The sequence below is a fragment of the Candoia aspera genome, chromosome 13 (genome assembly GCF_035149785.1).
Source record: "Candoia aspera isolate rCanAsp1 chromosome 13, rCanAsp1.hap2, whole genome shotgun sequence".
Taxonomy (NCBI): domain Eukaryota; kingdom Metazoa; phylum Chordata; class Lepidosauria; order Squamata; family Boidae; genus Candoia; species Candoia aspera.
In genome coordinates, this window is record NC_086165.1 from 3,941,899 (window position 1) to 3,960,139 (window position 18,241).

The following is an 18,241-nucleotide window of genomic DNA, read 5'->3' on the forward strand; positions in this document are numbered from 1 at the left end:
AAAAATCAAGCAATAAAATTAACATGAATGTGCAGTTTTCACTTCTAAGGGCCATTTGGTCCCAGATCTATGTGGATGCCCACCAGATCTTTCTGTATAGCCACCTTGATGGTACTCAGCCCGCTTCAAAAGAAGATGCTTCTGGTTCCATGTTTTGGAGTGAAATTTCTGGGTGGGGCTGCATTGCAAAACGGCTGCTTCTCCAGTTGGGTTTCCCTGGTGCTAGCAAGCTTTCCGCCTGAGTCCAATTTTCACAATCATTGCCTCTTTCACAAATATCCACAGTTCACACTGATCAACCAACTTTGATCCAGCCTGAGGACCTGCATCAAGGTTTGTTTGTTCCAACTTGAAAGAAGTCTGACCTCTTTCTTTAATCAGCAGCTGTGGTGGCTCCCGTTTCGGCAGGAACTGTGAAACGGAATTAATGGGTTGTTTATTCTTGTTTCCAAGATCATTAATAAAGATCTTACGTAAATGTAGTGCTTGCTTGGCTTTGGAAGACTTTCATGAGCCTCTCCCTCTGGGTTTTAGTAAATTCACTGCCTAATTGAATTAAGATTCTGGGATATCTTTTTTTGCCAGGCCCTACTGATTTGGACTGATTTGATAGTACAGAAGATTCCTTTCTATTTCCCTATCATAGCTCCACACGGCAGGCAAAATGCTTCCGTCCCTCTTCCCCCACTTTTCATTATTGCGAAGAAGGTGACAAACATTTAAATAAATTATGTCCCAGATCTTTTCAGTATCCAGCTATGTGTACATCAATCCGCCTACCCTTCAGTCAGGACTGATAAGATGTTTCTCCTATCTTGATAGCTTCTGTGGAGGCACGAGGCTTATTATCTAAATTGTGCAGGGCAGATGAAGGAGGCTGATTGCGTGAAGACATGTGACTCCCCTTGAGGCAGAGTCATTGGTCCATGAAGCCTAGGACTGTCAGGAGATCTTTGACAGTGGATCTCTGGAATCAGATAGAGATGTTTCCATAATCGCTGATAACTGCAGTTTTCCATAAGTATACTTGGAGACTTCTGCGTGCCAATTATACACCTGCCACTGACCAACAGCTTCTTCCCTTCCAAAGATGTTTGGCTTAGAACATTTCTTCTTGCCAGAGGTGAGGCAGGTAGAACATTGGGGGTGAGATATCTACCCACTATTGGAATATGGAGCCTAGACCGGAAGCCCAGATTGGAAGCCAGTAAATTTGAAGTGGACAACAAAGATTGGAGGCCTTCTGCTTTGAACGAAGAACCTCCCCAATGTTGCCAAGCTCCAGCTTGCCTTGAGCTGATGCTAGTCTAAATATGACAATAGTCAGATATGAAGGTGTTGAAGTCCATCCATGTCTGGAAATGGCAGTTGGGTTCATCCTCACCTCTTAGCTAGGAGCAGAGGGCAGGATCTTTGCTGAATAAGGACTCCTCTGGGAGGGATCAGTGACAGGGGCAACGAGGCCTAGCAGCTGCCAAAATCTATGGGCACCATGACTTGTCTGATATTATGTGAACCAGCCCAGACAACTGATTTGCATATTGTTCTGTGGTTGCTTAGCTTTGGCTTGCCATTTTGAGTGACCCCAGCCAGCTTCACTTTGCAAACCATGGTTTATGGCTTAGCGTTGTGCTTCGATGGCTTATTCAACAAACCATTCTGAAACAAATGATGGCCAACAGAAAATGGAACCAACAAGCCAGCAACCACAGCAGGGCCATGTAGGTAAGATGTATTGACGATCTGTCTCTTCTCCTACACAACTATTTTGTGCTCCAGGCCCACAGGGCCTCTCTTCACCCAACTGCCCACAGCTTAGACAAGCATTTCCTTCATACAGGGACTGCTGCGCTGCCCACTCTGCCAGTCCTATTTATAGGCTGGCAACTGGCAACACACTGCAACAATGCAACTTATATATCATTGCTCCAGCTAACTCCTGTTTACATTGTTCCTTATGCTTCCCTTTCTTGGGAATGTTGATGCTCATAAATAACAGCAAGAGGCTTGATATAAAATCCCCAGCACTGTACATATTTGAGATTTCCAAGCCTTATTTATTTGCCTTATTAAATGTAACCCAGCCAAGGGAAGAAGGAAAGCAGGCAGTAACTTAGCATGCTCTGACCATTGCAGCATCTTCCTATGGCTCAGCTGGGAGTGAGCGTTGGTGGGGGAAACCCTTGCCCAATTCAGCATCAGAAGCTAATATTCAACAGAACCTGTTGGGGTTGCTCCTTCCAATCTGGCTGGGTGGTTTCTCCTTCTACCATGGCTGGTGGTCTTGTCTTCCATGAGGGAAATACCCTAGCTGAACATTCCTTTGGTTGACTTCAGTTGGATTTCATTCCAGCTGCTGCTGTTCTAGAGGTTTAAGAATAGCATTTTGGATGTAGGTAACATCTCCTGATGGTAGGCAAATGAGAAACATCTTTGTGGGTCCAACATGCCAGACTGAAATGATCTTGAGGTGCAGGAGGGTCCATTCTGGCTGAAAATTAGGAGAAACATCTAGAGGGTGGTTCTGAATGTGTGCACACACCACACTTAAGCAAATTAGGTTTACTGGCTGCATTCATACAACCCATTAAGCTTGGTTAGTCTTAAGTCTGGATAGTGTTTTTCTGGCTTAACATGTTGTGGAAACCCATCCTGGTCAATAGAGAGTGGAAATCCCAGAAAATGGACTAATCCATAACTAGCTCAAGTAGGTTGCATGAATGATGCAGTCATTCATTCACACACTGCCCTAAAGCCCTGGTTTGCTTAGCCAATGGTGGATTCCAACAGCCACAACTGACTGGCTCCATAAAGTATGTTAAGCCAAAATCAGAACTGCACCCCATCAAGGTTTTGTCTGTGAGAATGTAGTGGCGTTTTATCTTCATTAGAAAGTGAAAAGTATTTGTTTCCTACAGGAAGGAAGGAAGGGAGGAAGGGAGGGAGGAAGGGAGAGAGGTGCAAAAATACCCCAACCTCAAAATCATCCTCCTCACTCTGCCCAGCTACAACATGATCGTAACAACTATTTAGATCTTGTCCATTTCCACCCTTCGTGTAAGGAGACTTCAATGGGCTTCAACCAACGATCCACTAGAGTTTATTTCAATAAAGCGCAGTTTATCAGCTTGGCCAGTTCCCTCTGCCATGTTATCATGATCCTGATTTTGAATCAGCCACTGTCTCACGCAGCACAAATGCTGTTTCCATTTGAGGACATCCCCCATCCTCCTATCAGATGATTGCCGAGCATCTGACCATGTTTGTGTCAAACACAAGGAGCTTCTCTTTGAAAGAGCCAAGGGCAAGCGCCGGATATGTGGAACCAGTTGTCATTTATCATCACAACAGCAGGACTGGAGGCAAAACAGGAACGTGGAAAAACAAAGGGGAGGTGCTGGCACTTCTGGGGGGAACCTTATTGGTGGAGGGCTCTGATGGGGTAGTTAGGGCAGCCCGCTTGACTTTTTTAATATTCCTCCCAAGAACACCCCTGAATGGAGGGGTATCGCCCCAGACAGGCTGATCCACCCCAGAAGGTTCATGTTCCTAAGCGGCTGACACCGTTCTCTCAGTCCATTCCTGGATGCAGATATTAATTATAGTTGCCTTCTCATCTTTCCTTCATGGAGTTCAATGCTGTCAACCTGCTTCTGGCACCCCTCCCCCCCGATGTCGCCCCACTCATGAAGACAGCAATGCGTTGAGCCTGCATCGCGTCCTCCTTTAGGACCTCAACTGGGCCGTCTTCCGACCACACATCCTTCAGCATCCCTGTAAATCAGGGGGAGTCTGTGTGCCTTGATCCACCCCCTTTGTCCCTTCGAGGCTCCCCCCACCCACCCGACTTCTTTAAAAAAGCAAATCCAAAGGCCTAGTTCTCCTGCTGCTCAAGAGGGGGTATTGGGACTGGCCTGGCCACTCCCGGGGCCGTTTTGGACCGTGCCTACCATGTGCTCTCTATCTGCCAAATGTTTCTCTTCCCCAGAGGCCTCTTGTTCCTGGATCGTAGCTGAGCGCTTATTTGAGTTAAAAAGCAGGCATCTTAATAGAATAAATAGCTCTGCCTGGTTTAGGATATTCTGCTAATAGGGAGGCAATTCTGGGCTCCCCTGTTTGAAGCGGCCCTCTGGCCAGGTGGTCTGAAGACACGCAAGCTGCTTTTTCACCCAGATTTGCTGGGTTTCTGGCCCCCAATTCTGATACCTGCACAGGGGATGGACCTATCGTGTAGGGTTCTTGGAAATGAACAGTTTCATAGCAGCCTCCCTCCTCTTTCCTCTGCTTCTTCCCACCCCAGAAAGGTCTCTGTAAGGCAGCTGCAGCCCGCTGTAAAAATTCCCAGCCAAGACTTGCTCTCCGCAGAAAAACTTGCTTCTCTGCAGCTGTTGGCTTTTTGCCTTTCCAGCTCAGCATCTGTATCAACGTGTGGGGGGAAGATCAACTGCAGGGGATCCAGGCCACCAAGGGGCCTGCCTTCCTGTCCAGGGGAGAGCTGTGCATTTGAGGCCTGTGAGCTTCCTCCACCCAAGGAAGGGATGTTGGCCAACTGCCTTCCAAACCAAACATCCCTATTATGGATGTGATGGACTGTAATTCTTTGGCACGGACTCTTTGTGGAGCTCAGCAATTCTCCGATGATATCAGTCCTACCATCCTCTTTCTAAAGGAACATTGCTGGGGAGGGAAGAGACTTTGACACCAACTGCTATTGACTATTGACTCCTGGTGGCCACTGACCGGCCCTTCCCAACTTCTTCCCCCCAAACCATGTAGCCCACGTTGGATCATTCGGGTCCCCTCCCCACCCCAGTGCCCAAAGTGGACGCTGGTGAGTCACTCAACTCTTTCTGCACTTCCAAGCAGAATAGCAAACCACGCTTTTAGTAAATGGGGAGGTGCTCTGCAAAAACTAACCAGCTGTTATTACCAATTTTTATGCTATTTTTCCCCAGGAGTTGAGGGCAGCTGATATTCCCACAAGTAGCCTGACTCAGAAAGGGTGACCAGATTCTGGAGATCTCCCTTGACTCTGGGTCTCCGTGATCCAGTACCACCCTCCTCTCCCATCAATTTCAATTTTCATTGACTTTTATTCAAATCCCACAACAGTCTTGTAAGGTAGGACCCTTTAGTCCTCCGTAAAGCGATGAAGCTAAGAGTCATTTTGCTAAAGCTGCCCCGTAAGTCTGGAGGAATCACCCCAGACTTTGTCCATCCACCTCTCACCCCCATGTGGATTTCATTGCCAGGGTCTTTTGCGAAAGCACCAATCTTAATGAATGAATAAATGAATTGTTTCTGACATTAACAGTCTCAAATCTGATGGGTCAATTTGCGTGGGCTCATATTGGGAATCAGCAGTTCCACACACGTCCATTCAAGGGGAAATTGCGCAGAGTTTCTGAATCCTGAACACAAGGATCGTGCTGAACACACAAAAGTTCTCCCCGAATTGGGACGGCTTTCACTGTTGTTATTTTTGGAGTGCACATCACCCACCCAAGTTGTAAAGGAGGTAGCACCATGGCCATGATCGTCTGCAAATCTCTCTCCACCCCCCAGACAGCCGTACCGATGAATTTCCTACCGCGGCTATTCAATGTCTCTAGACAGTTTACGAGAAGGCCATAAAACCAAGGTGAAAACCATGAATATTAAAAATGAATTAAAAACCATCCACAGTTAAAAACCCTGCCCAGAATGACATGTTTTAACAGCCTTTTGAAGAGCCAATAAACAGGTCATATCCCCCCGGTGCAGCACAGAATGCATTCCATTTAAAATTGCTTCCAATATGTCAGACCCTCATCTATCTGCCGTGCTACAGCACTCTTAAATTGTCCCACAGCACCTAAGTTCTCCTTTTAATGGTCCCCATCATCATTCTTCTGGCATGGCCTTGGCTAACTTTATTTCCTCTCTCTGCCCTGCCTGTTTTCACAGTAAGGCAGAGCTGGAATTGCAAAGCTGCAATGGATTTTTATACCGCACCAAGCCATGGCTGCTGGAAATGTTTCCAGGATGCTCAGTTTTCTGACTGCTGAGCTTTCAAGCTATTTCAAGGGCTGGTTAGTTACAACAGCCACTCTCTTCCTGCAATTTACCATAAAAGGGGTTTGGGGAGGGGGGGTTGGGTGGAATATATATTTTTATTCCTACAGTGGCCACTGACTGCCACAGCACGATCTAATTGCCAGCCTTTTCTTTTTTTTTGGTGGAGGCACACAGGGGAAGACATTTGATTCCCCAAAGGTCTGGATTCCCCCCAGTGGCCCAGTTCCACTCATCAGGGCCATGGCTTTTGTATGTGAGTTTAGTTTCTTGCAACGCTTGTTGGTTTAGATCAGTGTTTCTCAAGCTTGGCAACTTGAAGAGGTGTGGACTTCAACTCCTGGAATTCCCCAGCCATGCATGAAGTCCACACATCTCCACGTTGCCAAGCTTGAGAAACATTGCTTTTGATGTTTGGTTGCATTTTAAATTGTACGGAAGAGAGTTGAACGCACAGGTGGCTTGGAAATATGTGTAATGGTATGTGGGAATGACCTTGGGAGACAGGAGGAAGAACTGCAGACTAGGCAACAAGCAGATAAGAGACAGCATAGCCTGCAGCTGGATAGTGGGAATGTCAAAAGGCTCAGAAGGGACCCTCCCTAGTTTCTTGGGCTGTAAGGGAGTCGGTGGGAGAATTATACTTTCAGACTTGCAAGATTTGGTTAATGTACCCTTACAACAAAGTATATTTAGTTCATCTGGGTATGCTTGGTAAGACATGACTGCTAAGACGTGACCGGTAATGCTCTGTTAAATGTGAACGTATGTTAGACAACAGATGCAGTATATTGTCCCTTAATTCTCCCTTTAAATATGAGTGTGTGTTAGTTAATAGCCGTACTATTATTTTCCTTCAAGTCTTTTCTTTTTTTTGATTGTATAGTTTTAGTAAATAACATGACTACTTTATTATTATTTATTTTCTGATGTTATGTAAATATATTGAGAGTCAAATTCCTTGTATGTCTAATCATACTTGGCCAATAAAGTATTCTATTCTATTCTATTCCTGTCTGGACTACCTCACAAGGCTGACAACATGTGAGTGACAGCCAAAGCATCTTTTGTTGCCTCCCTTCTGACCTGGGGGGTGGTCCTTCTGGGTTTAGGGCTGAATTTTTGCTCAGTAGGGCAATGCCCTTACCCCAAATTGCAAGCGCTTGAGGGAAGTACCCATTTGAAGATGCTTTGTAAAGCCACCTAGCCCACCTCTCCATTTCAAAACCTCAGAGAGAGCTGGACTAGAAGTTTCTCAGCCTTTGTGGGGCATGAACTGATGTTCCATCCAACTCTGAAAGCATCAGAGGAGTCAGCTGAAGCCCCACAGGGAATCACAGGGCAAACGCCAGCACTGTTCTGCAGCACAAATGTCCTGCTCCGAGTGAATGAACTATGGCTTCCTTGCCCAGCTAAATCTGCACACTTTTCTCCCCTCCCTCCCCTGGGTTTTTCAATTCTAAGCAAAATGTTTTCTACTGAAAATTTTCAGCCCAGTCTTTCTCAACCTTTTGACCCTGGAGGAACCCTTGACATATTCTTGGGTAGGCCTGTCTAGATGCAGTAACCGTGTTCTGCAACTAAAAATAAAGAAGGAAACTGACCTCTTTCAGGTGAAGTTGCTGGAATTTGAAATAATTTTTTAAATAAATCATGATCTCCCAGGGAACCCCTAGTGATCCCTCACGGAACCCAGGGGTGCCACAATGCCCTGGCTGAGGAACCCGGCTATACATGCGCTTGCATTACAGTTGAATGAGACATTCAGCTCCTCTTCCAGCCTGTGTTAGAAGTTAAAAATCAAGTGAACTTTGAGCAGGAAGAGAGCAAGACATCTTGACCTATAATACCAGCAACTATGCAATTGCTTCTAAATGTAAGGCACAGCGGCAACACCTAAACCTCTGCCCCACTAATCTAGGGCATTAATATTTTACAGTTATGTGTCTGGGTTACAGCTTCTCTGTCAAACAAATCTATTGCTTATTATAACTTTTTTTTAAAAAAAGAAGAATCTGCATCTAGCTTTTTTTTAAAAAAAACAACAGTTCAACTTCTATACAGAAGAAACAGGCCAAATTAAAGCAGAGATTGTCCTTCTGGGAATTTTAGCACTAAGGAATGATGTCTACTGACCCAATCTTGATGAGTGCTCTCCAGAAAGCAATTTGGTGGGTTACAGCAATGAAAGTCTTATTGAGGGAGTTGACCAACCAGTACCAAGTTTTTTTTTCTTTGGGTTAACTCGATTGTTGCCCCTTTTCTTAGAATAGGTTCTTGGTCTTCCTCAGCCTTCCTCGTTGGGTGACATGAGGCCGGTCTTGCTTTCCTTCCCATCCCAACCTCCCTTCCTCCCTGGGTTGTTGCAGTGGGGAAAAGTACAAGGTGTGGAGCTGAATGGCAGGATAGAAATTGAGTAGATAAGTACAAGATGAAATAAATAAATGCCTGGGGGAGGAGGCATGTCTTCCGACATCACCTGATAGGAAATAGTCGGGGAGTGGATTTCTTCTGGGCGGAGAATGCCTGAATTGGGTGCTATCACTCGGAAGGCCCCGCTTTGGCTTATCTGTAGGTTGGGTCATGGCAACTGGATTTATTTCTTCTGGGTTGAAGCATTTCGCTGCTTGTCCAAGCAGCTTCTTCAGGGGACGAGCAGCGAAATGTTTCTACCAAAAAGAAGGAAATCCAGTTGCCATGACCCAACCTACAGACAATTCCACTTGGACAACTGAGAATCTTAATTGACATACTGCTTTGGCTTACTGTATTATGAGCCGAACCAACCTGTGAGACCACAAGCAGGACCTCTTGAGGCCCTCTACAAGCAGGTTTCCATGAGCCCCCATGAGCCTGCTGCTCTTAATGCATAGGGTGAATGGCATGGGAGAAGGCAAGGCTAAGCACGTGGGGTTTCAAGCAACCGTTGGAATGCATTCAATTGCTGGTTTACTGCACAGTATTTCTAATATTTCCCTATCATCACCAAATAGGGAAGAGGGACCTACAGGTAGTCCTCGACTTACGACCATTTGTTTAGCGACCGTTTGAAGTTACACCGGTGCTGAAAAAAGTGACATGCAACTGGTCCTTGCACTTATGACCGTCACAGTGGTCACGTGATCAAAATTTGGGCGCTTGGCAACCGGCGAATATTTATGACAGTTGCAGTGTCCCGGGGCCACATGATAAACCATCTGCGACCTTCGCAGCCAGCTTCTGACAAGCCAAGTCAATGGGGGAAGCCGGATTCGCTTAACGACTGCCGCAAAAAGGTTGTAGGATTGGGCACAACTCACTTAGTGACCGCATCACTTAGCAACGGAAGTTCTGGTCCCAATTGTGGCTGTAAGTCGAGGACTACCTGTATATCTAATGCCCCTTCTGATGGCCATAGAGATGCCATAACTGGGCAGGGATGAAGTAGGTTCAGCCAGGGATGTTCACTGAGTGATGAGACCCCAGGGATCGTCATGTGAGAGCCATCTCTCTTCATGGGCCTTCAGACCCCGTCTTGGTGCTTCCACTTGATGTTTGCTAACTGGACTGTCCATTTCTTCCTTCGGTGGGAGGCACGCTAGGTCTCTTCAGTCAAGACACAACATAATTACGTGTCTCATGGCAAGGATCGGTTCCATGTGATTGCCACCACCTGCTGTGAGCCATCTTAAGCTTTCTTGTGTGGCCAGCAAGCTTGCTCCAATCCGGAGTTCTGCAAAGATTGATCGGAGGTCAACATACAATCTTTAGACCCTCTAATCAGTACCAAGGAGTGGAAAATTGCTTGGACAGGCTGGGCGAACCAGGTAATCCCAGCAGTCCCTAACTCGGCTGGCTTGCTTATGCATGGCCCGTTACTTGAAAAGCCACCACTGGTTTACTCAGGTTCAGGGGCGTTGCTAAGGGGGAAGGAGTCAGAAAAGTCAGTATGAGCGTGCAGTCCAAGCCCTGCCCCTTTTTTAATGAGTGCGGCAGGTGCAGCGCATATAGAAAGGGAAGGGGCTTCTCTTGCACCATTTTGGCCAGATTTAGGGTTGCACACATTGTACAGATGGGGCGCATTGCACCAATTCAGCAAAAGAGTGCCGAAAGCTGACTTTTTGCTGAAAGAAGAAACGCTGTGACGATTTATGGGCCTGAAGATTAAGAAAGATGCAGATTAAATGAGGGGCTGAAGGGACCTATCTATTATCTAAGAGGGAGGAAGGACAATAAGATGGTGATTATCTATTGAGAAGAAGGTCGGAAGTCATTATATTTCTCAACTTCACTCTCCTCTCCTCTCCTCTCCTCTCCTCTCCTCTCCTCTCCTCTCCTCTCCTCTCCTCTCCTCTCCTTCTTTTCTTGATTTGCCTTTTACTCTATGAAAACTTCTTAATAAATATAAATAAATAAAAAGAGTGCCAAAATCCCTCCTGTTAGCTGGTCACCGTAGTTAAAACTGGATTCTCATTTTCTTTGTTTCATCGGTGAATTACTTAACGCTCGTCTTGACCTCTGGCCATTCCTCTAGGACAGTGTTTCTCAACCTTAGCAACTTTAAGATGCCAGGACTTCAACCCCCAGAATTCCCCAGCCAGCTGGCTGGGGAATTCTGGGAGTTGAAGTCCAGACATTTTAAAGTCGCTAAGGCTGAGAAACACTGCTCTGGGGATACTGCAGACACCCAACCCCCAATACTGCCTCTCTTGCTGCAATAAAGGAAGTTCAAAGCCATACCACCAAAGACATCTGCAAGAGCATCCAGAGGACTTCAAGGAGGAGGCTAGGACCACTTGCAAGGAAGGGAAAAAACAGGGCAATTTGAGGGCCGGGTTTGGCCCAGGATTAACTCCACAAAGCTCCTGTTCCTGCTGGCTCCTCTTCGTTGCAAGGATGAAGCCCAGCTGTCAGGCTCCAACGCAAGCCAGCTTTGGCCGTATTCTGCCAGAACCGAAGCAAAACGGGAATAAACAAGTCAGCCTTCCAGCCTGCATCACTGTTGCCTCGGCAACCAGGCAGCCAATGGGGAGAGGAGGATCTGTTGATGTTCCAAAAGGCTGGTGTGCGTGCAGATCCAGGGGAAGGGGTGGGAAGGCAGCTTCAGGAGTGATTTCTTTCTGGCCTGCCTCCAGCTTCGCCTCCTGGCTGAGCAGAAAAGATACGTCCGTGGCTGAGGCAAACAGCGGTTATTTTAATTGGTTGTAATAAGAACAACCCCAAGTTAGTCCCACATTAAGGACAAGAGCCATCTGGCTTCTTACACAGAGTAAGCATCAAAGGGGATCTCCCATCTGAGCCTTAGCCAGCTTCAACCTGGCTGAATTTTCTGAGATCAGTCAAGGTTGGTTAGCTCAACATGGCTTGGAAGAGTTTATTTCCTCATTTGGTGTGCCAGGAGAAAGGAGAAATTATTACTCCTTATCTTTGGCACCTGGCTTCCTTCCTTCCTTCCATCCGGCTCCAATAAAGACGAAAATGGCATCATGTTCTCTAATTTAGTTATTCTATTTTTACAGCCTCTCCTCTCTCTGAACGATGCGCATCTTCTTCTCAAGTTGGTTCCTTTTTGAAGTGACTTTGTAATCTGCCGAGGAGACCTTAAACCATTGAAGAATCATCATCATCATCAACATCATCATCATCTCAACTCCTGCACTCTGAAAGCTTCTTGGCTTGGCTGTGAACAGGATCAAGGCTAAGGTCTCCTTGGGAGTCAAACCAAGCTCAGAGATGTGGGAAAGGGGAGCTTGTGAATGGAAAAGATGACAGGGTGGGGTCAAGGGTGGGAAAACAGGGGGAAGGCGGTGGTAGATCCTTCACGCCTGTCTTTTGAGCAGGAGACGGTGTTATTTATTTATTAGAAGTATTTTCATATTGTCCAACTCTGTGGATGGCAGTATCCAAAGGATGTGAAATACCAGAAGCCCCTCAGAGTCTTTCTGCTGCTGGTACAGGGCAGAGATGACACTTCTGGGAAACTCCTGGTACTTCAGGAACCCGTCCACACTTTTTTCTTGGCACAGTATCGAAGAGGCCCTTCTTTCCTTCTGCAGTATTTTCCCCCTCTTCTCTCTCTCTTTCTCTGAGATCTCTTAGTGGTCTCCCATCCAAGCACCATATCCGGTATGGCAATATGGCAGACATTCCTCTTCGTATCTTTAAAGGTTCAACTTATCTGAACTCTCCAAGTGTAAACGGTTTCGAGTTGATACGGTATAAATGCCACGGTACCCAGCTGATAGTTGTATTCTGTGATGAAGTATTTGCATCTTGTAATGAAATAAAACAATTAGTTGGGGGAAAAAAGTCAAGATGGGGGCCACGGCAGCCTGGCCCTTTTGTGTTGGGTGAGGTTTCGATCGTAGATGGTTGTGGACCTCATCTTGACTTTTTTGACCCCTTCTGCAAAGATCCCAGCTTCTGGGGTTCCAGGTCTGCATGCGCTCAAGTCATTTCAATTTGCTTTTATTCACAGGGCCCCTGGCGGTGCATTGGTGACCCCCTCCCTCCACACGCAGTGTAGCGTTGTTCCAATGGCAACATCTGCATGGAAAAAAGACAGTCAGAAAGTTAGAATTCTCACCAGCCCCAGTTCCTCTCAAACTCTGGCCAGAGTGCCAGGGGGCCAAAAAAAGTATGCCTCGATCAGTGCCAAATATAAAGGTGAGCTGGATGCCATGGGAAAAGAAATGATGCCCAGAAACAAGAGTGTTTCTGTCATGAGTAAGGATGGCGAGCCGCATTTCTTGGTTTTCTGCAGACATTTCTAAAAATCTCTCCTTAATTCCTTGTTCCTCCCTCTTTCGATGGGAGTAGCAGTTTGTTAGGATTGATGTCCTGACTCCCAGGAAACACTCTGAGACAGGGAACTGGTCTCTAATGTTTTATTGATAATACACAACAGTAATCCTAACAAACTGAACAAACGTGGGAAAACCCAGCCATATAAACCCCGCAGGTTAAGGCGGTCCCAATCTGTGCCTCTTGGAATGGCTCACCAATTCCTCAGTGCTACGCATGCGCTTAACAGTCTGGAAGGGAGCCCCCCGCTCACCATCCTTACTCATGACAGTTTCTAATGATATGGAAAGGAGCATCTCGTACGTAGCTTTTTGGCGGAAAATTAGCAGCCTGCAGCCATTGGGGCCAATCTAGCCCATTGCTTTATCTGTGCGACCTCCACATCTGTCCAGCTAAGAATTATGGGGTGGGACTACTAGCAAACCTAGAACAGGGAAAGTGCCCCAGCCCATGGAAGGGGTCAAGATATCTTCTTTATCTTCCGGAGAGCATACCATAATGTTGCTAAAATTGGGCCTGCAGAAAAAGGGAGATATTCACTAGAGATCTTGGACAACCAGATGACTGATGCTCCCAAAAAAGAATACAGGTAGTCCTCGACTTACGACCATTCGTCTAGCAACCGTTTGAAGTTACGATGGCGCTGAAAAAAGTGACTTACGAGTGGTACTTTCACTTACGACCTTTGCAGCATCCTTGCAGTCACATGATCAGAATTCAGGCACTTGGCAACCAGCCCACACTTACGACGGTTTCAGCGTTCCGGGGTCATGCTTGCCATTTGCAACCTTCCCAGCCAGCTTCCGACAAGCAGAATCAATGGGGGAAGCCAGATTCGCTTAATATCCGTGGTGATTTGCTTAACGTCCAAGGCAATTTGCTTAATGACTGTGGGAAGAACGGTGGTAAAATTGGGGGTAACTCCAAGTTCCAGTCCCAATTGTGCTTGTAAGTCAAGGACTATCTGTAGCCAGTTCAATCCTGTTGCTTTTTGCCAAGACTGTGAGCGTGACTCCACCTGTCATGCTGTGTTTCTAGGAGAGCCTTCTGGTTGTCTACTTGTGAGTTCCATTTTCAGCTGGTGGTTTTGATCCCATTTTAGGTCCAGGACCTGGGAAATATGGCCGACAGCCTTGCACTGGTATTAAGAACCACGACTTCACCAAGTATACTGAGCCAGCTTATACCATCCGTGTGAAGTCCAGCCCAAAAAGTAAGCAGGGGAAAGGGTTCTGGACCCCAAGGAAACTTGTAAAGGTTCCTTATCAATTCACGCTAATCATGAATGCCGGTGATCTAATCACTAAATTCAGTTGGCTAAGCAAACTTTACCTGTACTGTGCAGTCTGGGGTTCCTGAGACCCACCATGTTTCCAGGGCCAAAATGAAGAACAAAAGAGATCTGTGATCTATGATCGAATCTCCTTTGTTTTTTGTTTTTTTGAATTGTGGGACAGCTGTGGAGAGTCTCCACTTGAAATGCTGTTATTCTCACCTTCATAGCAGAAATCAAAATAAGCCTTTTCGGGTATGGGGTTGAAAAGACATTTCAAACAGAACCTCCAACTAATCCAGAATGAAATCAGGTCAATGACACAATTCACCATTCTACGAGACTCTTTCCAGCGCTTTAGAGGAAATGAGGTTTTAATGACATGGTGGAGAGCCATCAGTGAAGGACTCCGGTGGGGCTTCTTGAGAAGACACTCTCAGTGTAACGAGGCTATGATTGAAGTGGCCGTATTCATATCCAATCTCATATGGCTGAAAACCTGGAGAAAGGCCTCTGGAGTTCATCTAAGTGAGGGATGAGCAATCTGTGGCCCCTCTCCATGTTGAACTTTAGACCTCATCAACTCTCCCTAGCTTGACTAATGCTAAGGGTTGATGGGGGCTGCAGTCCAGCAACAAGTGGTAGACCCTGATCAGAATAATCAGATATACAGTATACGGGTGAAAGCAGTCCATATTCATTTAAATAGAACGTGGACTTGGACTTGGCAACTTAGTAAGAAACTAAGATGGTATAATATTGAAGTGATCTGTTGCATATCTTTTGTATTGCAAGCAACAGCTATTTTCCCAAAGACTTTACAAAAAAGAAAAAGAAAAAAGAAAAACCCTACTGAGAGTTTATTACAGCAAACTCTCTAAAGGGCTGGAAAAGTGCTTGATTCTCCTTGCTGGAGGATGACAAAGAGGTTGGACGGCTACCTGCTGAGAATTCAGTGGATTTAGTGGATTCCTTTCCTGAGCAGCTGACTCATAAAGGGCCCTTTTGATTCATTCATCTGATGAGTCTGTGATTTTATGACCATAGCTCAGCTAGAAGGTAATTACCTCCTAAAGGACTGGGTCCAGATTATTTGGTCAGAGGCATTTCTTGCCACCCTAAGCATTTTGGTAGCTAGATAAATGGATGGTCATTAGAGCAAAACTAAGTGCTTCAGAAAGCCAGGTTTGGCTTCATAGAGACAATTCTTCTTTCCCTTGCCAGCAATCATGGTGGTGGAAAGCCCTGGGCCATGTTACTATGTGGATCCTAGCCTTTCCCGTGTAGGGATATGGAGACCAGCGTCATTCTTCATGCAACAGCGAGGAAAGAGTACAAGTAAGTCAAAAGTTGTAGATGCTTCCATTGGGGAGATGGGTCAGTGGGATGCAGCATATTGGGAGGAAGAGGTCCCTGGGGATGAAATGAAAATTTCCCAGTCAATGTCAAAGGAAGGCACCTTGGTGGCCATCCTTGGAAATCATGGATGCGATGTAAAGATACTTAATTTATCGTTACGGCATTCCCCAAGGCTTCTGCAAAAGCTTGGGAACGCCAAGCCCAACCTCAGTCAAGGTGGAGAATCATATACTCATGTCTTTTTGCCTTGATATGGGTTCCCATCACTAGTTCCAACAGCCCACCAAAGTGTTTTCCAGTAACTGGGATAGTTCTTTTAAACAGCCTTGAAGGGTTACCAAAATTCAAAGAGAAGGAGAAAAGACAACAAGGGATTGTCATGCGCTGCCTGCCTCTGAATAATACTCAGACACTGGTTCGATGGATCAGGCTCTGGTTTATTCACAGCGCAGTTACAGCGTCGGAAGAAAAAAGCTGAGAGTGACAGGAGCGCGCCGGTGCGGGGTTTAAATACCCCGTGCCGGTCAGCGCCCCCTCACTCGCGGTCACGTCACCCCCCTTTGTCCAATACGTTGCCCTGCCGGTGGGTGAGGGGTTGTGAGGCCCCGCTGGCGTTCCGGGATCGCCCATCATCGGGTTTTCTATTCATCCGGTGATTGCTGTCAGCTGGGCGATCCCCGTTGTATTGGCGCTGATGGCTCGGGTGTGCTCCGTGATCCGTTTAGTTATTGTTTGTTGGCCGTTAGTCGTTGTGAGTTGATGGCTACTTATCTTGAGCCCCTTCTCCTGTTTCCTTGCTATTGTCATGTGTGCCATTGCGCTGATGACTTCAGCTCAACGGCACTCATGACAGGGATGTAGTCAGATCTGTATGGTGCTTACCTGACTTTCTAAGTCCGGGGTCCTGAAGATGCTGCCATTCCATTTGCCTGAAGGAACAGGCAATAAAGCCCAGGAAAGAACGCCAGGGAAAACAAGAGGACAAGAATGACTGTACATGTATATCTAGGATAGTGTTTCTCAACCTTGGCAACTTTAAGATGTGTGGACTTCGACTCCCAGGATTCCCCAGCCAGCAGAGTTAGTCAGGAGATGGGCGATTATGCAATCTCCTGTTCCAATAGAAGATATTATCTGTAGCTCAGGGTTGAACTCTAGAGTCCTTGGTGCTCTCTGAGCTTGGTTGTTGGCTTGCATGCGTTTCATCAGAAGGCAGCATTCTTGGCTTCCCATTTTTCCATCAGGCCCCAATGGAAAAGGTCAGGGAGAAGTCCTCCTACATTGCCCTCACTTTTGCACTATCCTGGACTGGGAAGAAAATTGCCTGGGGGTGAAATGCACTGGGCCTACGGCCAATCCTTCTCCTGCTTCTGTCTGAAATCACTGTAATCACTTGACCTCCTTCCGAGAAAGAGGTGACATAGCCTGATAGATTTTACACACCTCGAGGTTGTTCTTGGATGGAGTTGGAATAAGGGGGAAAACATTACTTCAATACTAGAAGAGCAAAGGCTGTCTCTTTCGTTCATGGGCTGGGGTTGAGGGCAGGCAAGGTCATGGGGACAGAGCAGGAAAAAGAGGTTGCCGGGGTATCTTTGTACCATGGTTAGGTGCAAGTGGAGACATGGCCCAAAATTATTTACCTATCCTCAGTTATCTAGTCTCCCCCCACTTCAATTAATTATATATTATACTCCCCACATAGGAAAGGAAAGTCTTAAATGAAGGGGAATCAATAATAATATTCTCTCGGCTCCCAGATGTCGTTTCAACTCCTGCTCCGAATGAGTATCACGTGGAGAAGGTGCATCCCACTGACGAACCAAATACACCAGCGTATACCATAGGTGAGCGAACACCCTATTGGCTGAACAGCCCAAATCCAAGTCCCAACAAATATACTCTCCCTGGGACTCTGGGTCCCAGGTTACCCAATAAAACAGCAGCTCCCTACCTATCGATGACTTCCTGCGCACCTGGACGAGACTATATGCTGAGAAAAGGGCCTGGCCCAGCTGCCTATACTATCCCAGAGCCAGATGTTTACTTGCAACACCAACCTTCCTATACAATATCTCAAAGGTTCATTCCTTCCACCAAGGAGCATACACCAGGGCCACCAGACTACAATGCAGAACAGGTCACCGTCCACAAACCCAGAGCCCCACGCTTCAGTCTGGGTGTTCGCCACTCCGAATATGCCCACGGCACGCCCACAGTTTGTCTCATCAAAGAATGATGTTGCCCTGGGCAGTTGGAAGACAAGATGATCTTTGGAAAGACTCAGGTGTCAAAGGTCTCATCCTGTGGCAGCTTCATCCACTAGGCTCAAGCTTATTTTGATGGGCAATCTGGCTGGCAGCGTGAGGAGAGAGTGTGTTTTAAGAAGCTGTGGATGATGGTTAAGTTGGGGCTGCAGGTTTTTGTTAGTCCCTGGATCCAATGTTCTCCTTTGCAAAATCCTGGCCAAGTCCTTCCTGTCTTCTTTCTCATCCTTCTGGTATCTACTGATAATATTTTTCAAGAAAGTGACTTGGATAGAGTATTGTTTACCCTTCCCCATTGATTTATTGTTGGAAAAGGTTTCTGAAGGGAAGGCAGACAAAATGTCCTCTTTCTGTGATTATTTAAAGTACAATAAAATAATTTATAGGTACTAAGTCCAGAGCAAGCTTTCTTTGATGCAGAAGTTCTCCTGGGCCTTGTGTTCTTCTGCCCATACTGGGAAAGATATTTGGTTATTGAATCTAGCTATTTAATTGAATTATTTCA

The 18,241-nt window shown here is 46.3% G+C and overlaps 1 protein-coding gene across 1 annotated transcript; it reads left to right on the plus strand.

Annotated features, from left to right (window-relative positions):
* The first annotated feature begins 12,569 nt into the window (after window positions 1–12,569).
* On the plus strand, window positions 12,570–17,708 carry CIMAP1C (ciliary microtubule associated protein 1C). The gene is made up of 4 exons (XM_063314315.1): window positions 12,570–12,699; window positions 13,940–14,050; window positions 15,335–15,448; window positions 17,230–17,708. The coding sequence occupies exons 1-4, from the start codon at window positions 12,570–12,572 to the stop codon at window positions 17,706–17,708; spliced, it is 834 nt and encodes a 277-aa protein (XP_063170385.1).
* Window positions 17,709–18,241: the final 533 nt, after the last annotated feature.

Coding starts and splice junctions, on each gene's coding strand:
- CIMAP1C (XM_063314315.1), top strand. CDS start 12,570: ATGGCAACATCTGCATGGAAAAAAGACAGTCAGAAAGTTAGAATTCTC. Junction 12,700..13,939: donor GATCAGTGCCAAATATAAAG/GTGAGCTGGATG, acceptor ATCCCATTTTAG/GTCCAGGACCTGGGAAATAT. Junction 15,449..17,229: donor ACAGCGAGGAAAGAGTACAA/GTAAGTCAAAAG, acceptor CTCGGCTCCCAG/ATGTCGTTTCAACTCCTGCT.